The 25,562-nt window shown below is 38.1% G+C and overlaps 1 protein-coding gene and 1 long non-coding RNA gene across 7 annotated transcripts in view; both read right to left on the reverse strand.

The window, feature by feature from the left end:
• The window catches only part of HIBCH (3-hydroxyisobutyryl-CoA hydrolase), a 95,149-nt gene that overhangs the window by 59,095 nt on the left and 10,492 nt on the right, over positions 1 to 25,562 (reverse strand). For all 4 annotated transcript variants that reach the window (XM_045480518.1, XM_045480517.1, XM_045480516.1 and 1 more), the window contains 3 exons: positions 5,211 to 5,351; positions 3,393 to 3,477; positions 403 to 483 (listed from right to left, as the gene is read on the reverse strand). In XM_045480518.1, the coding sequence (XP_045336474.1) occupies positions 403 to 483; positions 3,393 to 3,477; positions 5,211 to 5,351 (307 nt within the window). The remainder of the gene's footprint in view (positions 1 to 402; positions 484 to 3,392; positions 3,478 to 5,210; positions 5,352 to 25,562) is intronic.
• LOC123599225 lies at positions 6,892 to 25,433 on the reverse strand. 3 transcript variants are annotated; one of them, XR_006713050.1, is made up of 3 exons: positions 25,421 to 25,433; positions 21,830 to 21,833; positions 6,892 to 7,069 (listed from the first exon to the last, which is right to left on the reverse strand). It is a non-coding gene; the product is annotated as an uncharacterized LOC123599225 (long non-coding RNA). The 3 variants fall into 3 exon arrangements; XR_006713051.1 differs by lacking the exon at positions 21,830 to 21,833 and adding an exon at positions 15,854 to 15,855 and having other exon boundaries at positions 6,892 to 7,052; positions 25,421 to 25,432; XR_006713049.1 differs by lacking the exon at positions 6,892 to 7,069 and having other exon boundaries at positions 18,419 to 21,833; positions 25,421 to 25,432.

Consider the following 25,562-nt stretch of genomic DNA (forward strand, 5'->3'; position numbering starts at 1 on the left):
GATAAAAGTACTGCTTCACTTCCAATGAAACCTGGAACATCAACTATAAAGGCATTTTCATCCCAGAGTTCCTGAAGAATTAGGAAACGGTACTTAGTTTTACAGAGACAACTGAGGCCCAAGATTTTTGTTTTCTAAGAAAGCCAGCGATATAATCAGAATCCATGTTTTCATACTGAGTGTAGGACATACAGTAACTAAGTATAGCTTACTAATATTAAAGTATGAATTGTTCTGGAATGAGCAGTCAGAATAGTTTAATCAGCTTTATTTATGCCTGACATATAGTCTATGAAAGAGTAGAAAGAGTAATAAGAATGTCTACTGATTGTATCTTTAACAATTGACACTGCAGCTTATACCTTGATTCCATTTTTAAAGCTCTCAGAGGAACACACATACCAATGGCATTGTTCAGCCTATATTCTTCTCTAAAGAAATCTTGAACCATCTTCTGGTTTGCCCTTCCAGCTTCTGAGATCACTACAAAAAAAAAAAAAAAAAAAAAGAAGAAGAAAAAGAAGAAAGGGAAAAAGATTGTAATTTTTTAATAAAGTGCTTTCTAGTTAACACTGTCAAAGAGAAAGAGAATAAACTTAAAATACTTTGATATTAAGTGCCAGGGTAAACTCTAGAATGGTTTGTTAAAGTTTTGAAGTGCCCTTGCCACAGACACAGCCCCAGATCCATATTCAAAGTCAAAACTTCAAGGCAAAAATTCTTAAGAATTTCTTACAAAGTGCTACACCTAATTTAGAACTTATATATTGCTACCATTTTATTTTGACTATTTTCTATAGCACCCAAATAAAGATTTGCTGGATATACATTTCCAATGGTAACATATATTAACACAAAGTACATTATACATACACACAGAGAAATATAAGCACGAGTGTGCATGCGTATCCATGTACCCATACACACAGTACAATATATTCTGTCTAGTTAAATATTTCTGCCACATTCATTTCACCATGAAACACTGAGCACCCACTGTATTCCTAGTCCAGTCAATGTTAAGACTACTACCAAACCATTCTCTTATGCCATATACTGTAAGATTATATGCCTTTCCTCTTTAAGTCTTTTTAATGTTTTTTTAAGTGTCTTTTTTATTTATTTTTCAGAGAGAGACAGACTGCAAGCAAGGGAGGGGCAGAGAGAGGGGGAGAGACACAGAATCTGAAATAGGTTCCAGGCTCTGAGGTGTCAGCACAGAGCCCCATGCAGGGCTCAAACTCGGGAATGGCGAGATCATGACCTGAGCCCAAGTCGGACGCTCAAACAACTGAGTCACCTAGGCACCCCTTCTAAGAATTATCTACTAAAATACAAATTAAAATATAAACATATTTCTTCTATGGGAAAGAGTTACCTAAAAATTGTTGACTATAGGTATTTAGACTAATTCTAGAAAACTGATATATTTTCTTTCAAAATGTTCCAAATGTTGACTTCTTTTCCTGGTTTTTAAAAGAAAGATTTGGTGTCTATTTTTTGTCATTAATGGTATTTCACTGATATACGCATGCCCCCAAACCCTCATCTATTATTTCTTATTCAGCTCTTACCACTATTTAGCAATTCTAAAATGACAAAAGTGCAAATTATATTGCCTATGGAATGAAGCTGTTACCTCAAAAATCTTTGATTTCCTCTTTATCTTATTCTAATCAATTAATTCCATAGAAGTTAAAATTAAATGAATAGCGTTTAAAAATTTTTTTTTTTCTGAGTGCCCACTTATCATCTTGGACTAAATAAACATCTTCCTGGAATTGAAGACCACTTCTTTATACACATAAACTAAATCTGTAACTTGTAACTGTACCTCCAAATATCAATATATATACACCTATATATATATATATACACACTTACATATACATATTTATATATATAATATAAAGTTAAATGTGTATATAAAAATAGCTCACAGTTAGAAGAAGCTAAAAACAATATGTAAGGTTCTGCCTATCTGTAAACTATGAAGATCATAGGCTCAACTCCACAATAAAGGTTAGCTCCACGCTGAAAAACATTTTTTTAAATATATTCATGTTGTGGGCAAAACAATAAATTCAAACACAATGCAGTTAACAAATCTATCTAAGCAACTGAAATTTTAACACTCAAGTTACTTTAAATTTAATAGGTATCTAAATGTCCATCAACTGGCGAATGATAAAGATGTGGTTTATATATATAATGGAATACTACTTGGCAATGAGAAAGAATGAAATCTTGCCATTTGCAGCAATGTGGAGGGAACTGGAGGGTATTATGCTAAGTGAAATAAGTCAGGCAGAGAAAGACAGATACCATATGCTTTCACTCATATGTGGATCCTGAGAAACTTAACAGAAGGCCATGGGGGAGGGGAAAGGGGGGAAAAAAAGTTACAGAGAGGGAAGGAAACAAACCATAAGAGACTCTTAAATACTGGGTTGATGGGGGGTGGGGGAGAGGTGAAAGTGGGTGATGGGTATTGAGGAGGGCACCTGTTGGGATGAGCACTGGGTATTGTATGGAAACCAATTTGACAATAAATCACATTTAATATTAAAAAAATTTAATAGGTACCTAAAATTATATCCTAAATCAAGCTTGTTTTTCCTATTCCAAATATAATAGAAACAGTACTGCCTTAACACAATACAAAAATAAATAAATAACACACACACAATAAAAACTCAAGGAAAAAAAACCATCCCTGAACTCTACCAATTTCATTACAAAGTGTAAAAACAGTTTCAGTATATATTAAATACTGAAATATCATCACCAGTGGTGATGATAAATACGTGACTTTGATCCTGAGAACATACATTTTTTCTTTCTTTTGCCTTTAATAGTTATATGTATACAGATTGACCTAAAGAATTAGAAAGGAGAATTAATCTTTTTATCTCATTTCAACGTTTTTAAACATCTGTAAAAATATATTGACAATAGGATAAATGTATAAGTACATTCTTGCTTTGGGATCATGAACTGGGGAAAAGCACAGCACAGTCAAGGAGATATGTGAAAGAATGTCATATTTGGACAATGACAAGTCACTCAACATGGCCAGATTGTCAGGTTATAGAACAAATTGAATTGCTGAATATCAGCTAACCTAAAATAAAAAGTGGACTCACACACCATAACTATACATTTTGTTTAGGATGATTTAGGTAGAAAGACAGGATATATGAAGGGCACATACATAGTTTAAAAAAATGCTATTCTCATTTTTCTAATATTAACTACAAAAGCTAAGACATTATAATAAAAAAAATTCTAAGTAAAGCAAATTACAAAGTACTACAAAAATTTCCTGTTGTTTTTATCAGTTCTACTCAGGGAAAAAAGCATTTAGGTTAAGAGGAGGAAAAAGTTTTTACCTCTGACATCACCCCCAGAACAGAAAGCCTTTCCACCAGCTCCTTTTATAATGATCAGGAAAGTTTCAGGATCTTGTTCCCAATTCTATCCAAATTGAAAAGAAAATGGGAAAAGCATACTATAAATGAAAACTCATTTAAAAAATCTATATGCATTTATATACACATATGGATACACACATATACATGTATAGATAAATATATGTCAATACACATAAAGTATAAGCTTTATAAAGTACATCCAAAAGAATGGATCCTAACTTCATTTTCTTTTCTGACATAAATTGGAGACTATTCCAACAAAGTTGCTAGATGAATACACTTTGTGATCCAAATTGTATGATGATATCTGAAGAAATCTTTGCCATGACAACTTTGAGACCAAGATGAAAGAAGATGGGCTTAAATATACATCCCAAAAGCTTATAAATCTGGTGAACAAATCAGTCCAAAGACTGTTGATAAACTGAACAAGAACCTTTCTATTGTGGTAATATAGGGCTCCAACCTACTGACAAATTTATAAGCAATAGAATGAAACCACAATACTGATTAAATCTTGAAGTGATTTGAGGTTGGCAGGGGCAACTAATAAATAATCAGGATGAAAGAATCAAGAGCCAAGGGCAATTCAAAAGACTATTCACTAAAACATCAGTTAACCAGAGACAAAAAATTCACAGGAGCTGTATAAATTCTACACTTGAGAATAAAAATATAAACACACAAGGAAGAGATGTAGCTGGATGGATGTGGCTGTCCAAAAGACTAATGCAATATTGGACTACATTAATAGAAATATGGCATTCTAACATGGAAGTTTCTACTTTCTTCCACCCTGGTCCACTCCAACCTGAAATAGTTGATTTCTCTTTATTACATTTAAAGACATATTATAAAGTGTCCCAAACGGACATAAGGAAATAGAAGACAGAAGACAGACTCATCAAATGAAAAATTAAGGAACTTGTAACCAGGGGAGAATTAGTCTTTGTGGCTGACCATATTAGGTACATCATTTCACTTCACAATAATCCTGTGAGATATTATAATCCCCATTTCACGGCTGAGGTAAATGAAGGACAGAAAGATGAACACTCCCAAGCTGAAGAGTTAATAAACAGAAGTCCAAGTTTCAAACAAAGTAGTCCAACTACAAGTCATGCTTTTCCACAGCACCATGCAGTTCACTTAGAATAGAAAAGCTTATAGTCTTCTCTAAGAATCGTGTCAAAATGCTGTCACATGGAACGTTAGATTTGTATACTCCTGTCCCAAGAGGCAGAACTATTATCACTGGTTAAAAGGTCAGAGAAGCAGAGTGGCAAAATACAGGAAGAAACTCAGAGCTATGGAAAAGTGGAAGGAGCTCTCAGGAGGTCATGAAGTCCCCGTCATTAGGGATGCTTCAAGATAATCACATAGGGAAAGGACGAAGACAAGAAATCAGTGGGGCTTGGGCACTGATCCCAAAGATTCCATGGAAGAGAATCCCGGAAATGTTCTTTTAGGATACATTCTTATTTATTTATTTTTAATGTTTGTTTATTTTTCAGAGAGGAGAGGGAGAGGGAGAGGGAGAGAGAGAGAGAGAGAGAGAGAGAGCAAGTTGGGGAAGGGCAGAGAAAGAGGGAGATACAGAATCCAAAGCAGGCTCCAGGCTCTGAGCTGTCAGCACAGAGCCTGACACGGGCTCGAACTCATGGGGCCCAAGATCATGACCTGAGCTGAAGTTGGCCACTCAACCGACTGAGCCACCCAGGTGCCCCTAAGGATACATTTTTTAAAGTATCCATATAATTTAAGGAAATCACAAACCTTTAGTTGTGGATAAATGTGCCGAATCATATTAAGGTTTAATGCATTTAGGAGCTTTGGTCTGTTTAGTGTTATCACTCCTGCACAACCTCTTCTTTCCAGTAGTACTTCTCCTGTTGCATCCATGTGCATAGACCTTCTCTGTGTAAAAAAAAGATTAAGCCTAGGATGAAATTCATTAAGATTTTGTCACAAGCCAATATTAAACCATATACAGGTATACCTCAGAGGTGCTGTGGGTTCAGCTCCAGACCACCACAATAAAGCAAATACTGCAATAAATTCAAATGATTTTCCCTCAGTGCATATAACAGTTATGTGTGTCCCATGAACACAACTAGATAACTATCAGTTCATCCTAAATACCCCCAGAAATCAACCTGAAGGCTGACAGAACAAACTCCACAACTAAAGGGAGAGAAGAGGCCACACTATAGAAGCCAAGTTAAACACATGCTTGATAATTATGTCAACCTTGCTTTATGACTGAATAAAGCTGACACTGTGCAAAGGGGGGAAAAAAGGAATTTTGCTAGTAAATACTAATGATCATCTGCACTTTGAGTCAGAATCTTTGCTGGTGGAGAGTTTTGCCTCAATGTTGATGGCTGCTGACTGATCAGGGTGGAAGATGCTGAAGGTTGGGGAGGCTGTGGCAATTTCTTAAAATAAGACAACAGTCAAGTTTGCTGTATTGAAGGACTCTTCCTTTCACAATTTCTCTGTAGCATGCAATGCTGTTTGATAGCAGTGTACCCACAGCAGAGCTTTCAAAATTAGAGTCAATCCTCTCAAACCTCAAGGAGCTGCTTTATCTACTATGTTTACGTAACAGTCTTAGATCCTTTGTCGTCATTCCAACAATCTTCACAGCATCTTCATCAAGAGTAGATTCCATCCAAGAAACCATTTTCTTTGCTCATCCATAAGAAGCAACTCCTTCTTCATAGTTTGATCATGAAATGGCAGCAATTCAGTCACATCTTCAGGCTCCACTTTTAATTCTAGGTCTCTTGTTGTTTCCACCACATCTGCAGTTACTTCCTCCACTGATGTCTTGAACCCATCAAAATCATCCATGAGGGTTAGAATGAACTTCTAACTCCTATGAATGTTGCTAGTTTTTGGCCTCTTCCCAAGAATCACGGATGTTCTTAATGGCATCTAGAGTGGAGAATCCCTTCCAGAAGGTTTTCAATTTACTTTGCCCAGATCCAAAGGACTCACTCTCTATGGCAGCTATAGTCTTATAAAATGTATTTCTTAAATAATAAGCCTTGAAAATTCAAAATTGCTCGTTGACCCCGGGATGCAGAATAGATGCTGTGTTAGCAAGCTCCATCAAAGTTCTTGGGCAACCAGGTACATTGTCAATGAGCAGTATATAGAAAGGCATCTTTTTTTCTGAGCAGTAGGTTTCAACGGTAGACTTAAAATATTCAGGAGGCACCTGAATGGCTCACTCGGTTGAGTGTCCAACCTCAGGTCAGATCACGATCTTGGTTCTTGAGTTCGAGCCCCACATTGGGCTCATCAGGGCTTCAGATCCTGTTCCCCTCTCTCTGCCCCTCCCCTGCTTATGCTCTCCCAAAAGCAAACAAACAATAAACATTTTACATATATACATATATACATGTATACACATGTATACGTGTATATATGTAAATGTGTGTATGCGTATTCAGTAAACCATGTTGTAAACAGCTGTGCTTCATCCAGGCTTTGTTGTTCCATTTATAAAGCACAGCAGAGTAGATTTAGCATGATTCTTAAGGGCCCCAGGATTTTCAGAATGATCAATAAGTATTAGCTTCAACTTAAAGTCAACAGCTGCATTAGCCCCTAACAAGGAAGTGAGCCTATCCTTTGAAGCTCTGAAGCCAGCCATTGACTTCTAGTTATCAAAGTCTTAGATGACCTCTTCTTCCAACAGAAGACTGTTCCATCTACATTGAAGATCTTGTTTATTCGAGTCACCTTCATTATCTTAGCTAGACCTTCTGGATGACTGGCTGCCCTTTGCCATCAGCACTTGCTGCTTCACCTTGCATCTTTACATTATGGAGATGGCCTTCTTTAAACCCCGTTACTAACTTCTGCTAGCTTCAAACTTTTCTTCTGTAGCTTCCTCACCTCTTTCAGCCTTCATAGAACTGAACAGAGTTAAGGCCTTATTCTGGATTAGGTTTGACCTAAGGAAATGTAGCTGGTCTGATCTTCTATCCCAACTAAAGCTTTCTCCTTATCAGCAATAAGGATGTTTCACATTCTTATTCATGTGTTCACTTGGGTAACACTTTTCATTTCCCTCAAAAACATTTCCTTTGCATTCACAACCTGGCTAACTGGTGCAAGAGGCCTAGCTTTTGACCTATCTTGGCTTTTGACGTGCCCTCCTCACTAAGCTTAAGCATTTTTAGCTTTTGATTTCAAGTGAGAGACATTTGACTCTTCCTTTCATTTGTACACTTGGAGGCACAATTATTAATTAGCCTAATTTCGATGCTGTTGTGTCTCAGGGAATAGGGATGCCTAAGGAGAGGGACATGAAAGAACAGCAGATTGGTGGAGCAGTCAGAAGAAACACAATATTTATTAAGTTCACCATCTTACGTGGGTGCATTTATGGCGCCACCAAAACAATTACAACAGTAACATCAAGATCACCGTTCATCAAAATAGTGAAAAAATTTGAAATATCACGAGAATTACCAAAATGTGACACACAGACACAGAGTGAGCAAATGTTGTTGGAAAAATACCACCAATAGATTTGCTCTGCTGATGCAGAGTTGCCGCAAACCTTCAATTTGTAAAAAAAAAAAAAAAAAAAAAAAAAAAAAAAAAAAATCTGCAAAGCACAATGACACGAGGTATGCCTGGACATCAAATGCAAATCTTTCATACAAGTTAACAGTAAGTAATCAAATGGACTACTACATATATCTGACAAAGTTTCTTTTTCTCTTTTAAATGCTTATTTATTTTGAGAACAGCACACGAGCAGGGGAGGGGCAGAGAGGGAGTGAGAGGGAGAATCCCAAGCAGGCTCCACCAACACAGGGCTTGATCCCATAGGAGATCATGACCTGAGCTGAAAATAGAGTCAGAGGCTTAACCAACTGAGCCACACAGGTGCCCCTGACAAAGGTCTCTAAAATTCTTTAAATTCTGTAGAAAAGCAAAATATACATACCAAAAGCAAAAGTATATACATAGTATATACAAAGTATACACATAGTAATTAAATCTTTTTTGTTTCTGAAGGAACAGTCAACTGATTCAGAACAGAACCTAATCTTAGAATTACTTAGACTACAAAATACTCTAAAATCTCTTAATTTATTACTATATACGAAGTAATATGTTAGGTGCTTGCAAAGCAAAGATGAATAAAGAGGGCAAATAATTCGGACTACAGTAACTACTGACAATCTGAAAAAAAATAGAAAAGGGGATATTTGAGCTGGGCCTTGATGCATGCCAAGAAAAAGGAGTGCAAGAATCCTAAAGAATAACACATCCTAAAACAAACAATGGATATTTGGAAACATCAAGATTTTTTTTTTAATGTTTACTTATTTTGAGAGAGAGCGAGCGTGAGAAGGGGAGGGACAGGGACAATGAGAAAGGTGGAGAGAGAATCCCAAGCAGGCTGTGCACTGTCAGCATAGGACCAGATGTAGTGCTCTATCTCATGAACCTTGAGATCATGATCTGGGCTGAAATCAAGAGTAGGGCACTTAACCAACTGAGCCACCCAGGCGCCCCGGAAATATTAAGATGTTAAATATGAGTGAATAAAGGCTGACTGAGGAAATGAGGGATAGGAAAGTAAACAGATTAAGCAGGTGAGGCCAGATTATAAAATGACAGACTTACAAGTCATAAGGCTGTGATGAACTGGCCTATATGCTTACTTAGGAACTCATACGCTATAACTTAATTATCAGATTTCACTGCTCATGTAATATATAGTACTAATATAAACACCTGTAGGAAACATAACAATCTCCCAGGACTCTGCTATACACAATTGTTAGGCACAATCATACTTATTACTTTAACTAAAAACAATGCTTTAACCTTCACATGAGAACTGTATACAATATAAAGCTTAAATTGGAAAATTTTAACTAGAGAATGCTAATTAAAAGCAAATGGCACACTTCTTAACTGAAATCTAGTAAAACACAGAAGTCCATAATTTAATAGCATTAAATGTTACACAGTGTTTAAGTCTTTATAAAATCATGCTGCACATTTAATGTCAGCTTAGTTTTTATTAAAATTCATTATCAGATAAAAATAACGTATATTCACTTACAAGGGTTATGGAAAAGGCTATTAAAAACAAAGTCTGAATTTTTTTCAATTAAAACTTAAATTGGATAAAGGGTTAGTATCCAAAATCTACAAAGAACTTACCTAACTCAACACCCAAAAAAAACAAATAATCCAGTGAAGAAATGGACAGAAGACATGAACACTTTTCCAAAGAAGACATCCAGACGGCTAACAGACACATGAAAAGAAGCTCAACATCACTCATCATCAGGGAAATACAAATCAAAACCACACTGAGATACCACCTTACACTGGTCAGAGTGGCTAAAATTAACAATTGAGGAAACAATAGATGGTGAGGATGTGGAGAAAGGGCAACCCTCTTGCACTGTTGGTGGGAATGCAAACTGATGCAGCCACTGTAAAACAGTGTGGAGGTTCCTCAAAAAATTAAAAATAGAATTACCCTATGACCCAGCAATAGCACTACTAGGAATTTATCCAAAGATACAGGAGTGCTGATTCATAGGAGTACATGGACCCCAATGTTTATAGCAGTGCTATCAACAATTGCCAAATTATGGAATAAGCCCAAATGTTCATCAACTTGTGAATGGATAAAGAAGACGTGGTTTATTTATACAATGGAATACTACTTGGCAATGAGAAAGAATGAAATCCTGCCATTTGCAACAAGTAACGCAACAAGTAATACCTGGATGGAACTGGAGGGTGTTATGCTAAGTGAAATAGGTCAGAGAAAGACAGATATCATATGTTTTCACTCATGTGCAATTTGAGAAACTTAACAGAAGACCATAGGGGAAGGGAAGGAAAAAAAAATAGTTACAAACCATAAGAGACTCTTACATACAGAGAACTAAGGGTTGATGGAGGAGACGGAGGGCGGGGGGGGGGGGGGGGTGTTGGGAAGAAAACGGGTGATGGGCATTGAGGAGGGCACTTGTTGGGATGAGCACTGGGTGTTGTATGTAAGTGATGAATCATGGGAATCTGCTCCTGAAGCCAAGAGCACACTGTATACTCTGTTGGTTAGCCAACTTGACAATAAATTATATATATATATAAATAAATATGAGAGAGAATACCATTGGACTCCCGATACATGATGCCATGTGTGGTCACGGCAGGCCCAAACTGTCCATTCTTGCAGGCCATCCAAATTATGACTTGTTTGAGCTGCAAACTGATAAAAGGGATTTTTCCATGACTAGTCATCTATATGGCTATCCAGATGACCTAGTGCCATTTAGCTATAAAACCATCCTTTTTTCATTGCTCTGAAGTAACATTTTTATTGTAATTCTTATTTCCATATCTATGTGGGTCTGTTTTGTACCAATGATTACATTGGTTTCTTAATGTCTCATTACCACATTGTTTTTATTACTATTTTATTTTAATCATTGTTGATAGCATACCAATGTCTTCCAATATTGTTTTCCTTCAACACTGTTTTCCTGATCTTTTGTGTTTTCTTATGGATTTTAGAGTCAGCTTGTCAATATCTACAACAAACTTCTGCGGGGAGTATGACTACTATGGCAGTGAATTTAAAGACCTATTTAGTGGGATTGACACTTTTGTAATATTGTTTTATATATAACTTAAAATTTCAAAATTTTATATTTCCCTGAGTAGAGACTTTCCACACCTTTCATTGGATTTATTCCAATTGTTTTTATTTATTTTTAACATTTTAAAAGGCAACCACTTAATAGTTTTTAATTATTATTTGTGTATGAGGAAAGAGTCTATTATTCATATTGACCTTATAACAGCTAATAAAAATTTCCCCAAGCATTCCTTAAAGTAATTAAATTAAATTAGGGGCGCCTGGATGGCTCAGTCAGTTGGGCATCCAACTCCTGCTCAGGTCATGATCTCTCAGTTCGTGGGTTCAAGCCCCGCGTCGGGCTCTGTGCGGAGAGCTTGGAGCCTGGAACTTGCTTCAGATTCTATATCTCCCTCCCTCTCTGCCCCTCCCCCACTCGTGCACACGCTCTCTCTCTCTCTCTCTCTCTCAAAAATAAATAAACATTTTAAAAAATTTTTAAAAAAACTTAAAACCTATAACTATAGTAAAATGTTTTTTAACCAACTTGGCAAGAAGTTTGGTATCCTGTGATATCTAGAGGGTGAGGAAACAGATATACTGTAGGAGCAAAAACTATTGGAGAGCCTAGGAAAAATAACCTGACAACCCATTTTTTAAAGCATAAACACTGGGGGCTTTAAACCCATTTTTTAAAGCATAAACACTGGCTCAGTCAGTTGGGCGTCCGACTTTGGCTCAGGTCATGATTTCACAGTCCACCGTCTATGGGTTCGAGCCCCACGTTGGGCTCTGTGCTGACAGCTTGGAGCCTGGAGCCTGCTTCGAATTCTGTGACTCCCTCTCTCTGCCTCTCCCCTGCTCCTGCTCTGTCTCTCTCTCTCTCTCAAGAGTAAGTAAACATTAAAAAAAAAATTTTTTTTTAAAGCATACACACCGACACAGTAATCCTTGTTCCAGAAGTTTATCCTATAGACATGTTTACATATGGGCAAAATGAATACACAAGAATAGTCACTGCAATGTCATTAGTAATGGCAAAACATTAGAAATGACCTAAATGTTACCAGTGAGAGGCTGGTTAAAAGAATTATAACCATTCCTACAAAAATGCATACTATATTGGGGCGCCTGGGTGGCTCAGTCGGTTAAGCATCCGACTTCAGCTCAGGTCACGATCTCACAGTCCGTGAGTTCGAGCCCCGCGTCAGGCTCTGGGTTGATGGCTCAGAGCCTGGAGCCTGCTTCCAGTTCTGTGTCTCCCTCTCTCTCTGCCCCTCCCCCGTTCATGCTCTCTCTCTGTCTCAAAAATAAATAAACGTTAAAAAAAAATTTAAAAAAAATGCATACTATAGAGGCTTTAAAAGGAATGAGGCAGGGGCACCTACGTGCCCCAGTAAGTTAAGTGTCCAACTCTTGGTTTCAGCTTGAGTCATGATCTCACGGCTTGTGAGTTGGAGCCCCACATCCGGCTTTGTGCAGATGGCGCAGAGCCTGCTTGGGATTCTGTCTCCCTCTCTCAAAAATAAACATTAAAAAAATAAAAAGAATGAGGCAGCTACCTCTCCATACACTGTTGTGGAACAACCAGGCAGTGTGTTTACAATGCGGCCCACCCACTCTGTACATGGACACATACATTTTTACACACAGAATTTTTTTTAAATTTTTTTTTAATGTTTATTTTTGACAGAGAGAGAGAGAGAGACAGAGCATGAGTGGGAGAGGGGCAGAGAGAGAGGGAGACACAGAATCCGAAGCAGGCTCCAGGCTCTGAGCTGTCAGCACAGAGCCTGGACGCAGGGCTCGAACCCACAGACCGCGAGATCATGACCTGAGCCGAAGTCAGATGCTCAACCGACTGAGCCACCCAGGCGCCCCAGAATGTATTTCTAAATAGATACAGAAAATATTGCTAAAATGGTTGCCTCCAGGAAAGAAAATTGGACATAGAAATGAGGGGTGGGAAGACTTTTTAATGTATGATCCCTTTGAACTTTTTGAATTTTGTGCCTTATGCATTTACTACCTATTCAAACCAGTATTTAAAAAAAATTTTTTTAATAAGAGTAATACATAAAGTGTAAAAGGTATTAAGCCATCTCCAAAAGGGAACTTCATTAAAAGGCTTTGTTCCAGAGGGCACTCTTGTTTGACTGTCCATGGGGTCCCCTGAACCCCAGTAATGATCCCACATGTGTGGGAGAGTTGGGAAGATAGGACAACATGCATATACATGTGCACTGATGACAGCCCCTATTTCCTGCTAAACCATACACTGGTTTCATGGAGCATTCCAGAAAGTTTTAAGGAAGGGTTTTCACAAAGCAAGGCCCAGAGAGCTGTGAGCATCTTTGTTCTCCCACTGGAAATTCAACTGTATATAAGGAAGAGCAAATGTTAAAATCATTTAAAGAGAGTTATTTTTCATAGTTTGCAGTACAAAAATGTGTTTCAAGTACGTGTTATTGTAAAAATAGTTGTTTGTACTTATGTTCTTATAACATCTGTTACGTTTACTCTTCCTCTAGTTCTGACTTTTAGAAATAGCAATAAATCTATTTTTTCATCCCCTAAAAGAAAAAAAAGATGCTAAGTAAACATATGAGTTAGGAAACTGTATTTTTTCATTTTCTTACCTTACTGATACTAAAAACATTTGTGGTAAAAGCAAATTATACACAAAAATCACAGAAGAAACCAGACCAAAAAGGACACCAAGTCCACCAGCAGACACAGCCTTCCCCAGATTTCACCTATCACCTTCTTTGCAGACCTACTCTAGCGGTTAAAGTACCTAGCTTCTCTGATTTTCGTCCAAGTTCCTACTGACCCACTTGTGTTACATGAGTAGGACAGATGGTAAGTTTTCTGACCCTCCGACTCCTTCTCTAGATCCTCCGACTCCTTCTCTAGATTCTCTCATAATTTGTCAGTATTGTGGAAGATCTTATTCCCATACTAAATCTTTTATTCCATAATACTGTAGGGGAGAAAACATAATTTTCCCCCTACCCTTCCAGGTTCTTGGCTAAACTCCTCCCCCACTGTAATAAAGACAGATTAACTGGAGAAAATTTTCATTTCTTTTTTTTTTTTATTTAATTTTTTTTTTCAACGTTTATTTATTTTTGGGACAGAGAGAGACAGAGCATGAACGGGGGAGGGGCAGAGAGAGAGGGAGACACAGAATCGGAAACAGGCTCCAGGCTCTGAGCCATCAGCCCAGAGCCTGACGCAGGGCTCGAACTCACGGACCGCGAGATTGTGACCTGGCTGAAGTCGGACGCTTAACCGACTGCGCCACCCAGGCGCCCCGAAAATTTTCATTTCTTAAGGGGGACCACAATGGTGTGAGACTCAAAAGCAGCAAGGCAACTGAGGTTCATATACCATCCTGAGCTAAGAAAAGAAATAGGGTCTGAGGATCCTTTCTAATTTCTTTCAGGCATTTGAGAGGGAGGTAAAAAGCTTTTCCCAAATCTGCTGGGTCTTGACTGCCTTCAGCTCAAAATAATTCACATGCCAAAGCTGCATATTTAAGGAATGGCATATTCTGCTCCCCTTAAATACCCATAGTGGTTCTACCTCCTTGATTAAACCCTTACTCATATGACAGGACAGATGACAGATTAAAACAGCTATACTTTTCAGATAACCACATCATTTTAAATCTTAAAATACAGACAAAAGTTTTCCTATCATACAAGCATGTTAAATGCAAGTATTAATAAACTTTCATCTCGAGATTTCCATACTAACCAAATTTCTGTTTGAACCCAAGTCAAATTTGTCAGCCAAAAAAAATTTCATGGTTTTCACTGAGTAGTTTATATAAATTATCACCCAATATGGAAGCAATCCTTCAAAACTTTATTATTATTTGGTTTCAGCTCAGAGATGTTGAGAGCTGAAAAGATGCTCATCCTAACCTTATTAACAAGAAAAAAGGCTGAACAGACTGCAAATTAATGGCTTCTGGTAAGCTCAGAGAACTGAGGTCACAGGGCAAATGGCTGTAATAAAATCTGGAGAGTGACAGGTGCCTTCAGGGAGACACAGGACCAAAATATTTGCTTACTTCAGGCAAAAGCTTTCAGGAAGATTAATTAGAATTTTTGATGACCTGCTGGAGGCCAAATGTGGGCAAATGTGACAGCATGAAGCTCCTGGGGAGGTCACAGTCATGCAGGGGTTTTCTCTGGCTGGCTTTTCCTCCTGGAATCCAACCAGGAGCTCTCAGGGAAAACTGGAGAAAGCTCTCCTGTGTGGTGCTGGCTGGGGTAGGGAAACAGCAGGTATAGAGAAATCCTTTCCCCTCATCTTTCATACAAAACAAAAGGCTAAATCTGCAGGGGAGTGAGGAAGGACTTCAAAGTCTGTAGCCCAGGGTTCTGGTGAAGCCTCACTATAGTGGGGGAAGTAAATGGAGGTCTACACAATAAAAGCCTTAATCTCATGGGGGAAGAACCTCGAAACCATTCCCAAAGACTTCAGTGTTTACCAACCACAACTGAGGCAAAGAAATGAGGGGCAAAGGAAAGGGAGAAAAAAAAAAAGCAGCCTATCCCTGGAGGAGGGACAGGAACACTTGTGAGGGCCACATCCCTGAAACCATGGTTCACAGTACCTTCCAAACATTAAGGCTTAATGGGATAACATTGATAAACTGAGTTTCATCACCATTAAAAACTTCCATTCTGCACAAGATACTATTAAGACAATGAAAGACAAGCCAGAAATTGGAAGAAAATATTTGAATAGCACATACCTGATAAACGACTTGCATCCAGAATAAACTCTTAAAACTCAGTAAGAAAAACCCAATATTAAAATGAGAAAAAACAACAACAACAACACCCTGAAGCTCTTCACCAAAGATATGTGGATGGCAAACAAACATAGGAAATGCTCAAAATCATCTGAAGATCATTAGGAAAATGCAAATTAAAACCACAAGGAGGGGGTGGCTGAGTCAGGTGGGCAACCAACTCTTAGTTTTGGCTGGAGTCATGAGCTCACGGTTTGGGGGTTCGAGCCCCACATCAGGCTCGGCACTGGGAGCCTGCTTGGGATTCTTTCTCCCTCCCTCTCTGCCCCTCCCGTGCACTCATTCACTCACACTCTCTCTCAAATAAACAAACTTTAAAAAAAAAAAAAAAACGCAATGAGATAGCACTACACACATCAAAATGGCTGAAATCCAAACACAGACAATAACATGCTGCCAAAGGTACAGAACAACAGGCACTCTCACTCTGCTGGTGAGAATACAAAATGGTACAATGACTTTGGGAGACAATTTGGCAAATACTTATAAAGTTACACATAGGCTTACCATACAACCCAGCTGTTGTACCCTTGTGTATTTATCCAAGTGAATTAAAAACTTATGTTCATACAAAAACCTGTACACAAATGTTTAGCAGCCTCACTCATAATTGACAAAAACTGGAAGCAACCAAAATGCTCTTCAACAGGGAAACGGACAAACTGGCATATCCAAAATGGAATACCAGTGATAAAAAGGACCAAGTCATCGATTCATGCAACATAGATGAATCTTAGATGCATTTCACCGAGTAAAAGGATCCAAACCCCAAAGCCTATATATTGTATCATTCCATTCATAAGACATTCTGTAAAGGACACAACAATGGGGGCATAACACACATCAGTGGTTGGGGGTGGCAGAGGCCGACTACTAAGGGAAAGCACAGGGGAAGTTTTAGGTGATGGAACTGCTCTGTATGGTTGTGGGGTGCTGGACGCATGATTTATGCATTTGTCAAAATGCACAGAAATGTACCTCACAAAAAGTAAACTTCAATGTATACAAACTATGCTAAAAAAAAAAAGAAAGACAGCTAAGATGTCACAGGATTCCAACATGGAATGCAGACTGTGACAAAGCTAATTAAATTACACATCTATGACATAGCATCACTGACGTAATCATGGTGGTGACTTCAAGGGAGCTGACCCAAGTAACTTTGGAAAACAGTCATCTGATTAGAAAATGTAAAGATAAATACAAAAGGACTGTCTATCAACACTGTGCTCTAGTTGGTAAATTTGTTTTTCATGGGGGATGGTTAACAATTCTGAAACTGCTTTGCATGTATACTAGGGTGAAATAAGTAACAGAGGAAAGTTAAAGATAAACAAGAAGGGAAGCTTCTATAATGAACCCTGCCCTGTGGCTCTGGATTAAAGTCAGAGATGCTGTCAGAATGATCTCATGCTTAGCTTATATATATATATATATATATATATATATATATATATATATGTGTGTGTGTGTGTGTGTGTATACATACATTATAGTGTAACTACATTAATAACAGGGTTATTACGTTAATACATTAATAACAGGGTTAGTATACAGTGTGTGTACAATCTGCTATACATACATACATTACCCTAGCTCTCTCCCCCTGGAGAAAGCCATCATTCCCCAGTATCAAAAAGCACTCCCAGAGGTGAGATCTTGATTTCTAAATGCAATTCTCTGATACAGAGCTCCAACCAGGGCTCCTTGGAGAAATGGCTGATTCCAGAGCTGCAAGAAGGAAAATATGAGGAGCCCAGAGCACACCTCTGGCATGAAAAAGTAAGGAAGCATTAAAAAAAATAGGATCATATCAAAAGGACACAAGATCCAAAATGACGGAATTCCTCATAGCCAAAGCTAGAATAATTTGAGTAACACAATGTGATATTAGATTATAACCCAAAGAGTAAGGATCAACGAGCCCACACAGGTATCAATAACTGAATAAGGAAGTGGAGAATGGCTCATCTTTCCTACAGAAGATTCCCAAATAATACACGTAAAAATCTCCCTTCCAGTAGGCAGAGTTTAGTCGCCTCACCTTCTGAGTGTGGGCTGAATTTACTAACTTGCTTCTAAAGAACAGAATGTGACAAGGGGATAATGGTAACTTTAGAGAGGAGAAACCAAACAAACACCACTTTAACCAAGTGGCGCATCACCAGCTATGTAGTGTGAATGTCACGTATCCCTGATGCCTACATCAAAACCCACAGATACTCTGTTACGATGTGTTGAAAAGGGCGCTTTTCTTTTGTGTTATTCTCTCCAAAAACCTTTTAACTGCAGTTTACTTATTAAAAACAAAAAACACTAGACCCAAGCCTAGATTAAGGGATATTCTACAGGCTACCGTGCCAATACTCCTCCAAACTTTTAAGGTCACAAAAAATAAGATGCAGAAACTGTCACAGACCAGAAGAGACTAAAGAGACATGACAAGGAAATGCAATATGGTATCCTGGAACAGAAAACTAATGGAAAAACATGAAATCCAAATAAAGTTTAAAGTTAATAGTAACATACCAATGTTCTTAATTTTGACAAATGTACCATGGGAAATGCATTCATTTGCTAGGGCTGTCAACTCAAAGTACCACAAGCTAAGTGGCTTAAACAACAGCAAGTTACTGTCTCAGAGTTCTGGAGGCTAGAAGCCCAAGATGGAGGTGTCAGCGGGAGGACCACACTCCCCCTAAAGGTGGCTAGGGGAAGGATCTGTTCCGGGCCTCTCTCTCTTAGCTTCTGATAGTTCTTGGTTTGAAGCAGCCTAATTACAATCTTCACATCACTTCTCCCAGGATGCTTGTCTCCAAATTTTCCCTATATAAGGACGAGAGTCATTTTGGATTGCTCCAGTTATCTCTCCTCCTGTATGACCTCATCTTAACTATTTATGTCTGCCATGACCCTATTTCCAATTTGGCTGTTAGAAGACGCTATCTGCCATGGGCCCTGGGGCTTCCTTGCAGTTTAATGCTTAGGTCGTGAACCCAAGGGCCTGACCATTCTCTTTGCCTGGTCATTTTCAGGGTTGTATTTGCTGTGAGCAACTTTAAAGAAAGGGTAATGTTTCCCTCTGGGACAGGAGAGCAGGCTTGCTTACAGCTTGCTACAAACCAGCAGGTTCCCCAAATTCAATTTTATTGTTCTGTAATGCAACCCACTGCACATGCAGGCATTCTTCTGGGCCTTCTATGTCACCCTGTGGAATTTGGGGAGCAAGGAAAACCAATACAAACATCAAGCTCAAGGCTGCTTGAAGTGCCACTAACAAGAGTTTCATATCCTCTGCCACCATCCATGTAGTAAAGGCTAACTATTAGTTTGTAATTGGGGTAAAAATCAAATCCCAAGCCCAATGCTGTCCAGTCAGCCCAAAAGCCCTTGGCCCTCCACCTGCCCCCTTCCCATCACAGCCCTCTTCCTCTGTATCAAAATATAACTATCCTGATTTGTACAGTAAACACAAAGTGTAAATCCAAAAACATCATCTATTTTTTTAAATGGATATATTTTTCAAGTCTTTTAATCTAGAAGTTCTCCCTTCATCCCCTTCTTTTCCTTACAATTTGTTGAAAATAACAGGCCAATTAACCTGTAAAGTTTCCCAGGGTTTTGCTGATTCCACATGCATGCTACATACTTATTTTTAACAGCTGTCCATTCTTACATATCAATTTAATCAGTCCCCTACTGGTAAACACTGAGTAATTTTCAATTTTTGCTATTTCAATGATGCAGGAACATTTTTAAGCACATAGGCCAAGTATTTTTTCAGGACATTTACAGAGGGTCAGACTTTGAGCAAAGAATATTACAGAATCTCCTGGTAATGCCATTAGAATGAAGTAAATGAATGGACAAATAGGATTTTTTTCTTACCTGAAAAATTCATGGCCTTCTCAAAACCTAAAAACAACTGTTAGTTCATTAACCAAAATCATTCAAGCGAAAGGAGGTAAAGCTTCCAGTATTTGCATAATTTATGCATAGGTTAATTCTGCAGAAAAAATTAAATATCTTTTCTGAAAATATCACAAATGTTTAACACAATCTAGAAAAGGTTTCTATGAAGAAAAATTTGCCATATTAGGAAAAATTAGAGTTGGAAATGGAATTCACATACAATCCACAGTTGGGCAGGGAAGGGGGAAGGACATAAGGGATAAAGGACAACAGAGAAGGGAAAGAAGAAATGCTTCTAGCCGGAACCCTGATAAAGGAGGAAAATAGATGTAAGGTGGAAGGAAATTAGAACTTTATTAAATCTTTATTGTACATCCAGGAAAGACAACAGGTTCACATTTACTTTTATTTTCAAATATTTTCTTAGGCAATCAGCAAAAGCTGTTCCTTATTATTAACTTACCATTTAGAAGTTTTCCATGGACACTATGGTAAAACATTTGACTGAACACTTAATCCTGAAAACACCTCTAATGAGTTATATACCAGAAACTCCTTTCCACAGATAAGGAAACTGAGGCCCAGGGAAGTTAGATCACTTGCCTAGAGTCATACAGCTTCGGGGCAGGACCAAGATTCAAATCTAGGTTTACCTCATTCTAGAACTATTGCTCTAACCATTATACCCCTAAACAGACTCTCCCAATCATCTTCTTCAAATGATATCATCCTACCCACTCTAACTCACTCCACAGAACTTTTTCTACTTCCATAAGGCCTGGGTGACCCGTTATTTACATCTGTTCCAAGGAGAAACGTGAAGGAAACTTGCTGAAATGTATAAACACCATCAACACACAGCTCTGTGCTGAACTGAATGCATGAAGTCGGCCAAAATAAAACTCCTAAGCCACACACAACTTTAGGATGTCTACTTTGCTAGAACATAGAAATATTCTGGCAAAATCCATAGTAGCAACATTTCCCAAAATGTGCAAAAGGATGATTGGTGCTGCTATATGGAAAGATAAATGGTCCATGGTCAAATCAGTCTGGGGAAAAAAACTTAAACAAATATCAATAAGACATTTTAGTCCTTAATATGCAAATATTAAATATAAATTTTTTTAACAATGAGCAGTTTTCTTACCTCATTAAAAAATTTTTTTCATGGAATGTTTACTTCTTTGGACTTGTACTTTGCAGGCTACATTTTGGAAAACACTTTAGAGTTGCCATAAACATTGTGAGAAATGAACCTTTCCAGTACCTGGTACATAGGTATGTCAAAAATGTTTAAAAAGCTTGGATGAATAATCCATCATTCTAGTGATGCAGTTCTGCTATAACGCAAGCCTAGGGCAAGCATCACGTTGTGGATATCCACACCTTCCATTATATGTAACATCCACTGCCATTGAATGGAGTTGCAACCCACAGACACACCCAGGAAAATAGCCTACCTTTAGCCGAACATGATTTTTTCTGACATCTGACTTTCGTCTTTATCCAAACACATATCTTTCCTACTCCTAAGATTTTCACCTATTTCCAGCAAATGTTGAATGCCATTAAATTTAAATTACTGTAACCCAAAAAGGACACCAAAGCAATGTAAGTAAGGTTCTTAGCATCTAACAACATTTAATAAATGTTGATTATTCAACCTTCACTCAATCCTTCCTGACTTCAAATTGGATCAGTAAATTCCTCCACAATATTTCAGAGCCTCTCAAATGGTCTTTAGCTGTGTTCTATTCTCTCACCTTTTTGTGATAAGTTACTTTCCATCTTCAATTATTACCTTTAGGCAGCTGGCTCAAACTTGCATTTCTTTACTTCTCCAGAGGCCTGGGCCCCTATTTCCAAATGCCTGCTAAAATTACAGAAGTGCATGGTGCCCTATGCTCAACTTGGTAAAAAACCAAATTTACCAACAAATTTCTCCCCAACAAATCTGTCTCTCCTCCTCTGTTCCCTAGAACAGGTTAAGGCATCACCATTTTTCTCAACCAGACTTGTTCTCTTCCCCTCTCTGCCAACAATGTGAGGGAGTTACCAAGTACTGGAAAATCTATTTCTAAAACAACTCTCTCTTCCATTCCATTCTATTCCCATTGCTGTAAGCCATGTTACAATCTTCCTTTCTGGCAGATTTCCAGAACCTTTGCCTGGTGGTCTGTCTACAGTTCACTGCCACCAGAGAAAATTTTGCTAAAACATAATTTTAATCTTGTTCTTGCCATGCAAAAATGGTCAATGACTCCCTGTTACCTTCAAAAACATCCAAGTTACTTGGCATGGCCTTCAAGTCTCTACATCGGATCCCGGGTAAAATGGGCCCACCACCACACAGCACTCCTTATAACACAGATACTCAGAAAGCCCTAAACGTAACCTCTATTCTCCCATCACACCATTCTTGCCACATAGAACAAGCATATTGTGTAACAGAAAAAAACCAGATTTTAAGAGTCATACAGATGCAAACATTAGTTTAGCCACTCACTACTGTACACCCTCAAGCAAGTTATTCTCAGAGCCTCAGTTTCTGCATTTGTAAAATGGAGATAATAGAATCACTTTAGGATTACTATATGAATATCCACTTATTCCCATCTCCACATGTTGAAACCATAATTGTTCTTCAAGGCCCAGATCAAATGATTTTCCTCCAGTAAGCTTTCATTGGTTATAAAGTCAGTATCACTCTATCCCACCTTTGTTCACACCTTTAATTTATTTGGCCTTTTTACCACACTTTGTTAAATATCCCTTTTTTAATTTAAATTAAAGTTAGTTAACATAAAGTCTTGGCTTCAGGAGTAGAACCCAGTGATTCACCTCTTACATAGGACACCCAGTGCTCATCCCAAAAAGTGCCCTCCTTAGTGCCGAGCACCTATTTAACCCATCCCACCTACCTCCCCTCCAACAATACTCAGTTCTCTATATTTAAGAGTCTCTTATGGTTTGCCTCCCTCTCTGTTTTTATCTTATTTTTCCCTCCCTTCTCCTATGTTAATCTGTTGAATTTCTCAAATTCCATGAGTGAAATTATATATCTTTGACTTATTTCACTTAGCATCCATGTTGCTGTAATAGGCAAAATTTCATTCTTTTTCATCACCAAGTAGTAACCCATTGTGTATATTTGGCCTCTTTCCATAACTTGGCTATTGTTGATAGCACTACTATGAACATTGGGGTGCACGTGTCCCTTCGAATCAGCACTCCTATATCCTTTGGATAAATACCTAGTACTGCAATTGCTGGGTCATAGGGTAGTTCTATTTTTAATTTTTTGAGGAACCTCCACACTGTTTTCCAGAACGGCTGCACCAGTTTGCATTCCCACCAGCAGTGCAAAAGTGTTCCCCTTTCTCGGCATCCTCACCAACATCTGTTGTTTCCTGAATTGTTCATTTTAGCCATTCTGACAGGTATGAGGTGGTGTCTCATGGTAGTTTTGATCTGTATTTCCCTGATGATGAGTGATGTTGAGCATTTTTTCACGTGTCGGTTGGCCATCTGGATGTCTTCTTTGGAGAAGTGTCTATTCATGTCTTCTGTCCATTTCTTCACTGGATTATTTGTTTTTCAGGTGTTGAGCTTAGTAAGTTCTTTATAGATTTTGGATACTAACCCTTTATCTGATATGTCATTTGCAAACATTTTCTACCATTCCATCAGTTGTTGCCTTGTAGTTTTGTTGATGGGTTTTTTTGTTGTACAGAAGCTTTTTATATTAGTAAATATTTCTAGGCCTTTTTATTAAACTATTCATTTCTTGAGGTCAGGAATGGTCTTTCATAATAGTATCTCAAAGTACTTAGTTCATCGCATACAAAGCAAGCACTTAATGTGTATCTGTTCAAAAACCGTAGATTATAAATTGGTTGACACAGATTCTAGATCATCACCTAGATATACAAAATACAACTTGACTGCTGTCGTGAAAACGATAAGTACAGTATCATTTCATGCAGCCCATCCAGTGAACCTTCGTATGGAAAAGAACTACTTTCAGAAATAAGACCACAGTTTTCTCCGTGTTGAGATCGAATTTATATGGAAGAAATGAGCTTTTGCACATTAAATGCTGTGTAAGAGTTTAAAATATAATATTACGGAGGGGCGCCTGGGTGGCTCAGTCAGTTAAGCATCTGACTTCAGCTCAAGTCATGATCTCACAGTTCGTGGGTTCAAGCTGTGAACCCTGTGCTGACAGCTCAGAGCCTGGAGCTTGCTTCAGATTCTGTCTCCCTCGTCGGTCTCTGTGCTGACAGCTCAGAGCCTGGAGCTTGCTTCAGATTCTGTCTCCCTCGCTCTCTGCCCTACCCTTGTTCACACTCTGTCTCTCTCATATACAAATAAACATTAAAAAAATTTTTTTAAATAGAATATCATGGAGAAAGAAAGAAATCTTTCCATGAATAGTTTTGCAAAAATATGTCCACATCACCCTATGGATACAAATGAAACCTCATTAATAGGTTCTACTTGCTTGCATTAGCTTGATAAACCTTGTCCCCCTTTCCAGGTTCAGGTCTTCATCCACAATCTTTGAAGGGTAAGAATGTCATACTGTTATCATAAATCAGTCCTATCCACTTCTCATAACTCTGCCAATAGTACTGCCATCAGTAGCATGCTTTCATCACTCCATTATGAAATAAAAAGGGCTCTTGCTCTATTGGCTTTCTTAGAAGGGTCACGGAAGGACTCCTTGGAATACAGCCAATCTCTGAAGCACATGTAAAAGCCGACACTGGGATAAGAATGATTCAGTCTTCAAGCCCTGCTGAAAGTTCAGTTTATCTTCCTTCTCACAATGTGGTTTATGCCTCAGGTCACCATAGTCCAGGTGATCTGGATTCTGTCATGTCTTTCTATTCTACCTGGGTGCATGTGTATAAATATGAATCTGTAATATTAAGTTCTTATTCCTAGAAACTCCTCAGTTCCCATGTATATATGCTGACTAAAATATTAAGGGTAGGATGGGATATTCCAGTCTTAATTTGCCCATCTCCATTTAGGCTTACCTGAAACAGATTCTGCAATAGTTACTTAATGCCCACTCTGCCTCAGGCTGTAAAGTGCAATAGGAAAGTCTATGGAGCCAGACCGACTGGATTAAAATTCCACCTCCTATTTACTAGCTGGGTGACAGTGAGGCATATTACATAGCCTCTCTGTCCTTCAATTTCTGATCCATTAAATAGGGATAAAGCCATATAATCCCTTAACCAAAAACCCTTGGGTCCAGATATGTTTCAAAATTCAGAAAATTTTCTAGATTTTGGAAAGGTAACACAATACATATTAATGCTATAAAAAACATCCCAAGTAGAATCTGGTCAGTACACTGCAGTAAAATGCTTTAACACTTCTGCAGCAAACGATGAATATGCGTACCTATTAGGATAAAGAAAAAAGAGCTTCAAGTACATTCAGGTCAGACTTAGTCACAAAATGCATTTATCACAAACTAACCACAAACTTTTGGTTTTGATGTTTCAGAATTACAGTTAAAAGATCCACAGTATCTATTCTATAGAACTACAATGAGAATTAACTGAGAAAATACATATCAAGTACTTGGAAGAGCACCTGGCATACAATAAGTGCTATATCAGAGTGACTTGGCTTTTTGTTTGTTTGTTTTTTATGTACAAGGTACTTGCCAGGCTACACAAGAGTATTTTAGTCCATTTGAGCTGCTATAACAAAAGTATCATAG

The sequence above is a fragment of the Leopardus geoffroyi genome, chromosome C1 (assembly GCF_018350155.1).
Source record: "Leopardus geoffroyi isolate Oge1 chromosome C1, O.geoffroyi_Oge1_pat1.0, whole genome shotgun sequence".
In the NCBI taxonomy this organism is placed as follows: Eukaryota; Metazoa; Chordata; class Mammalia; order Carnivora; family Felidae; genus Leopardus; species Leopardus geoffroyi.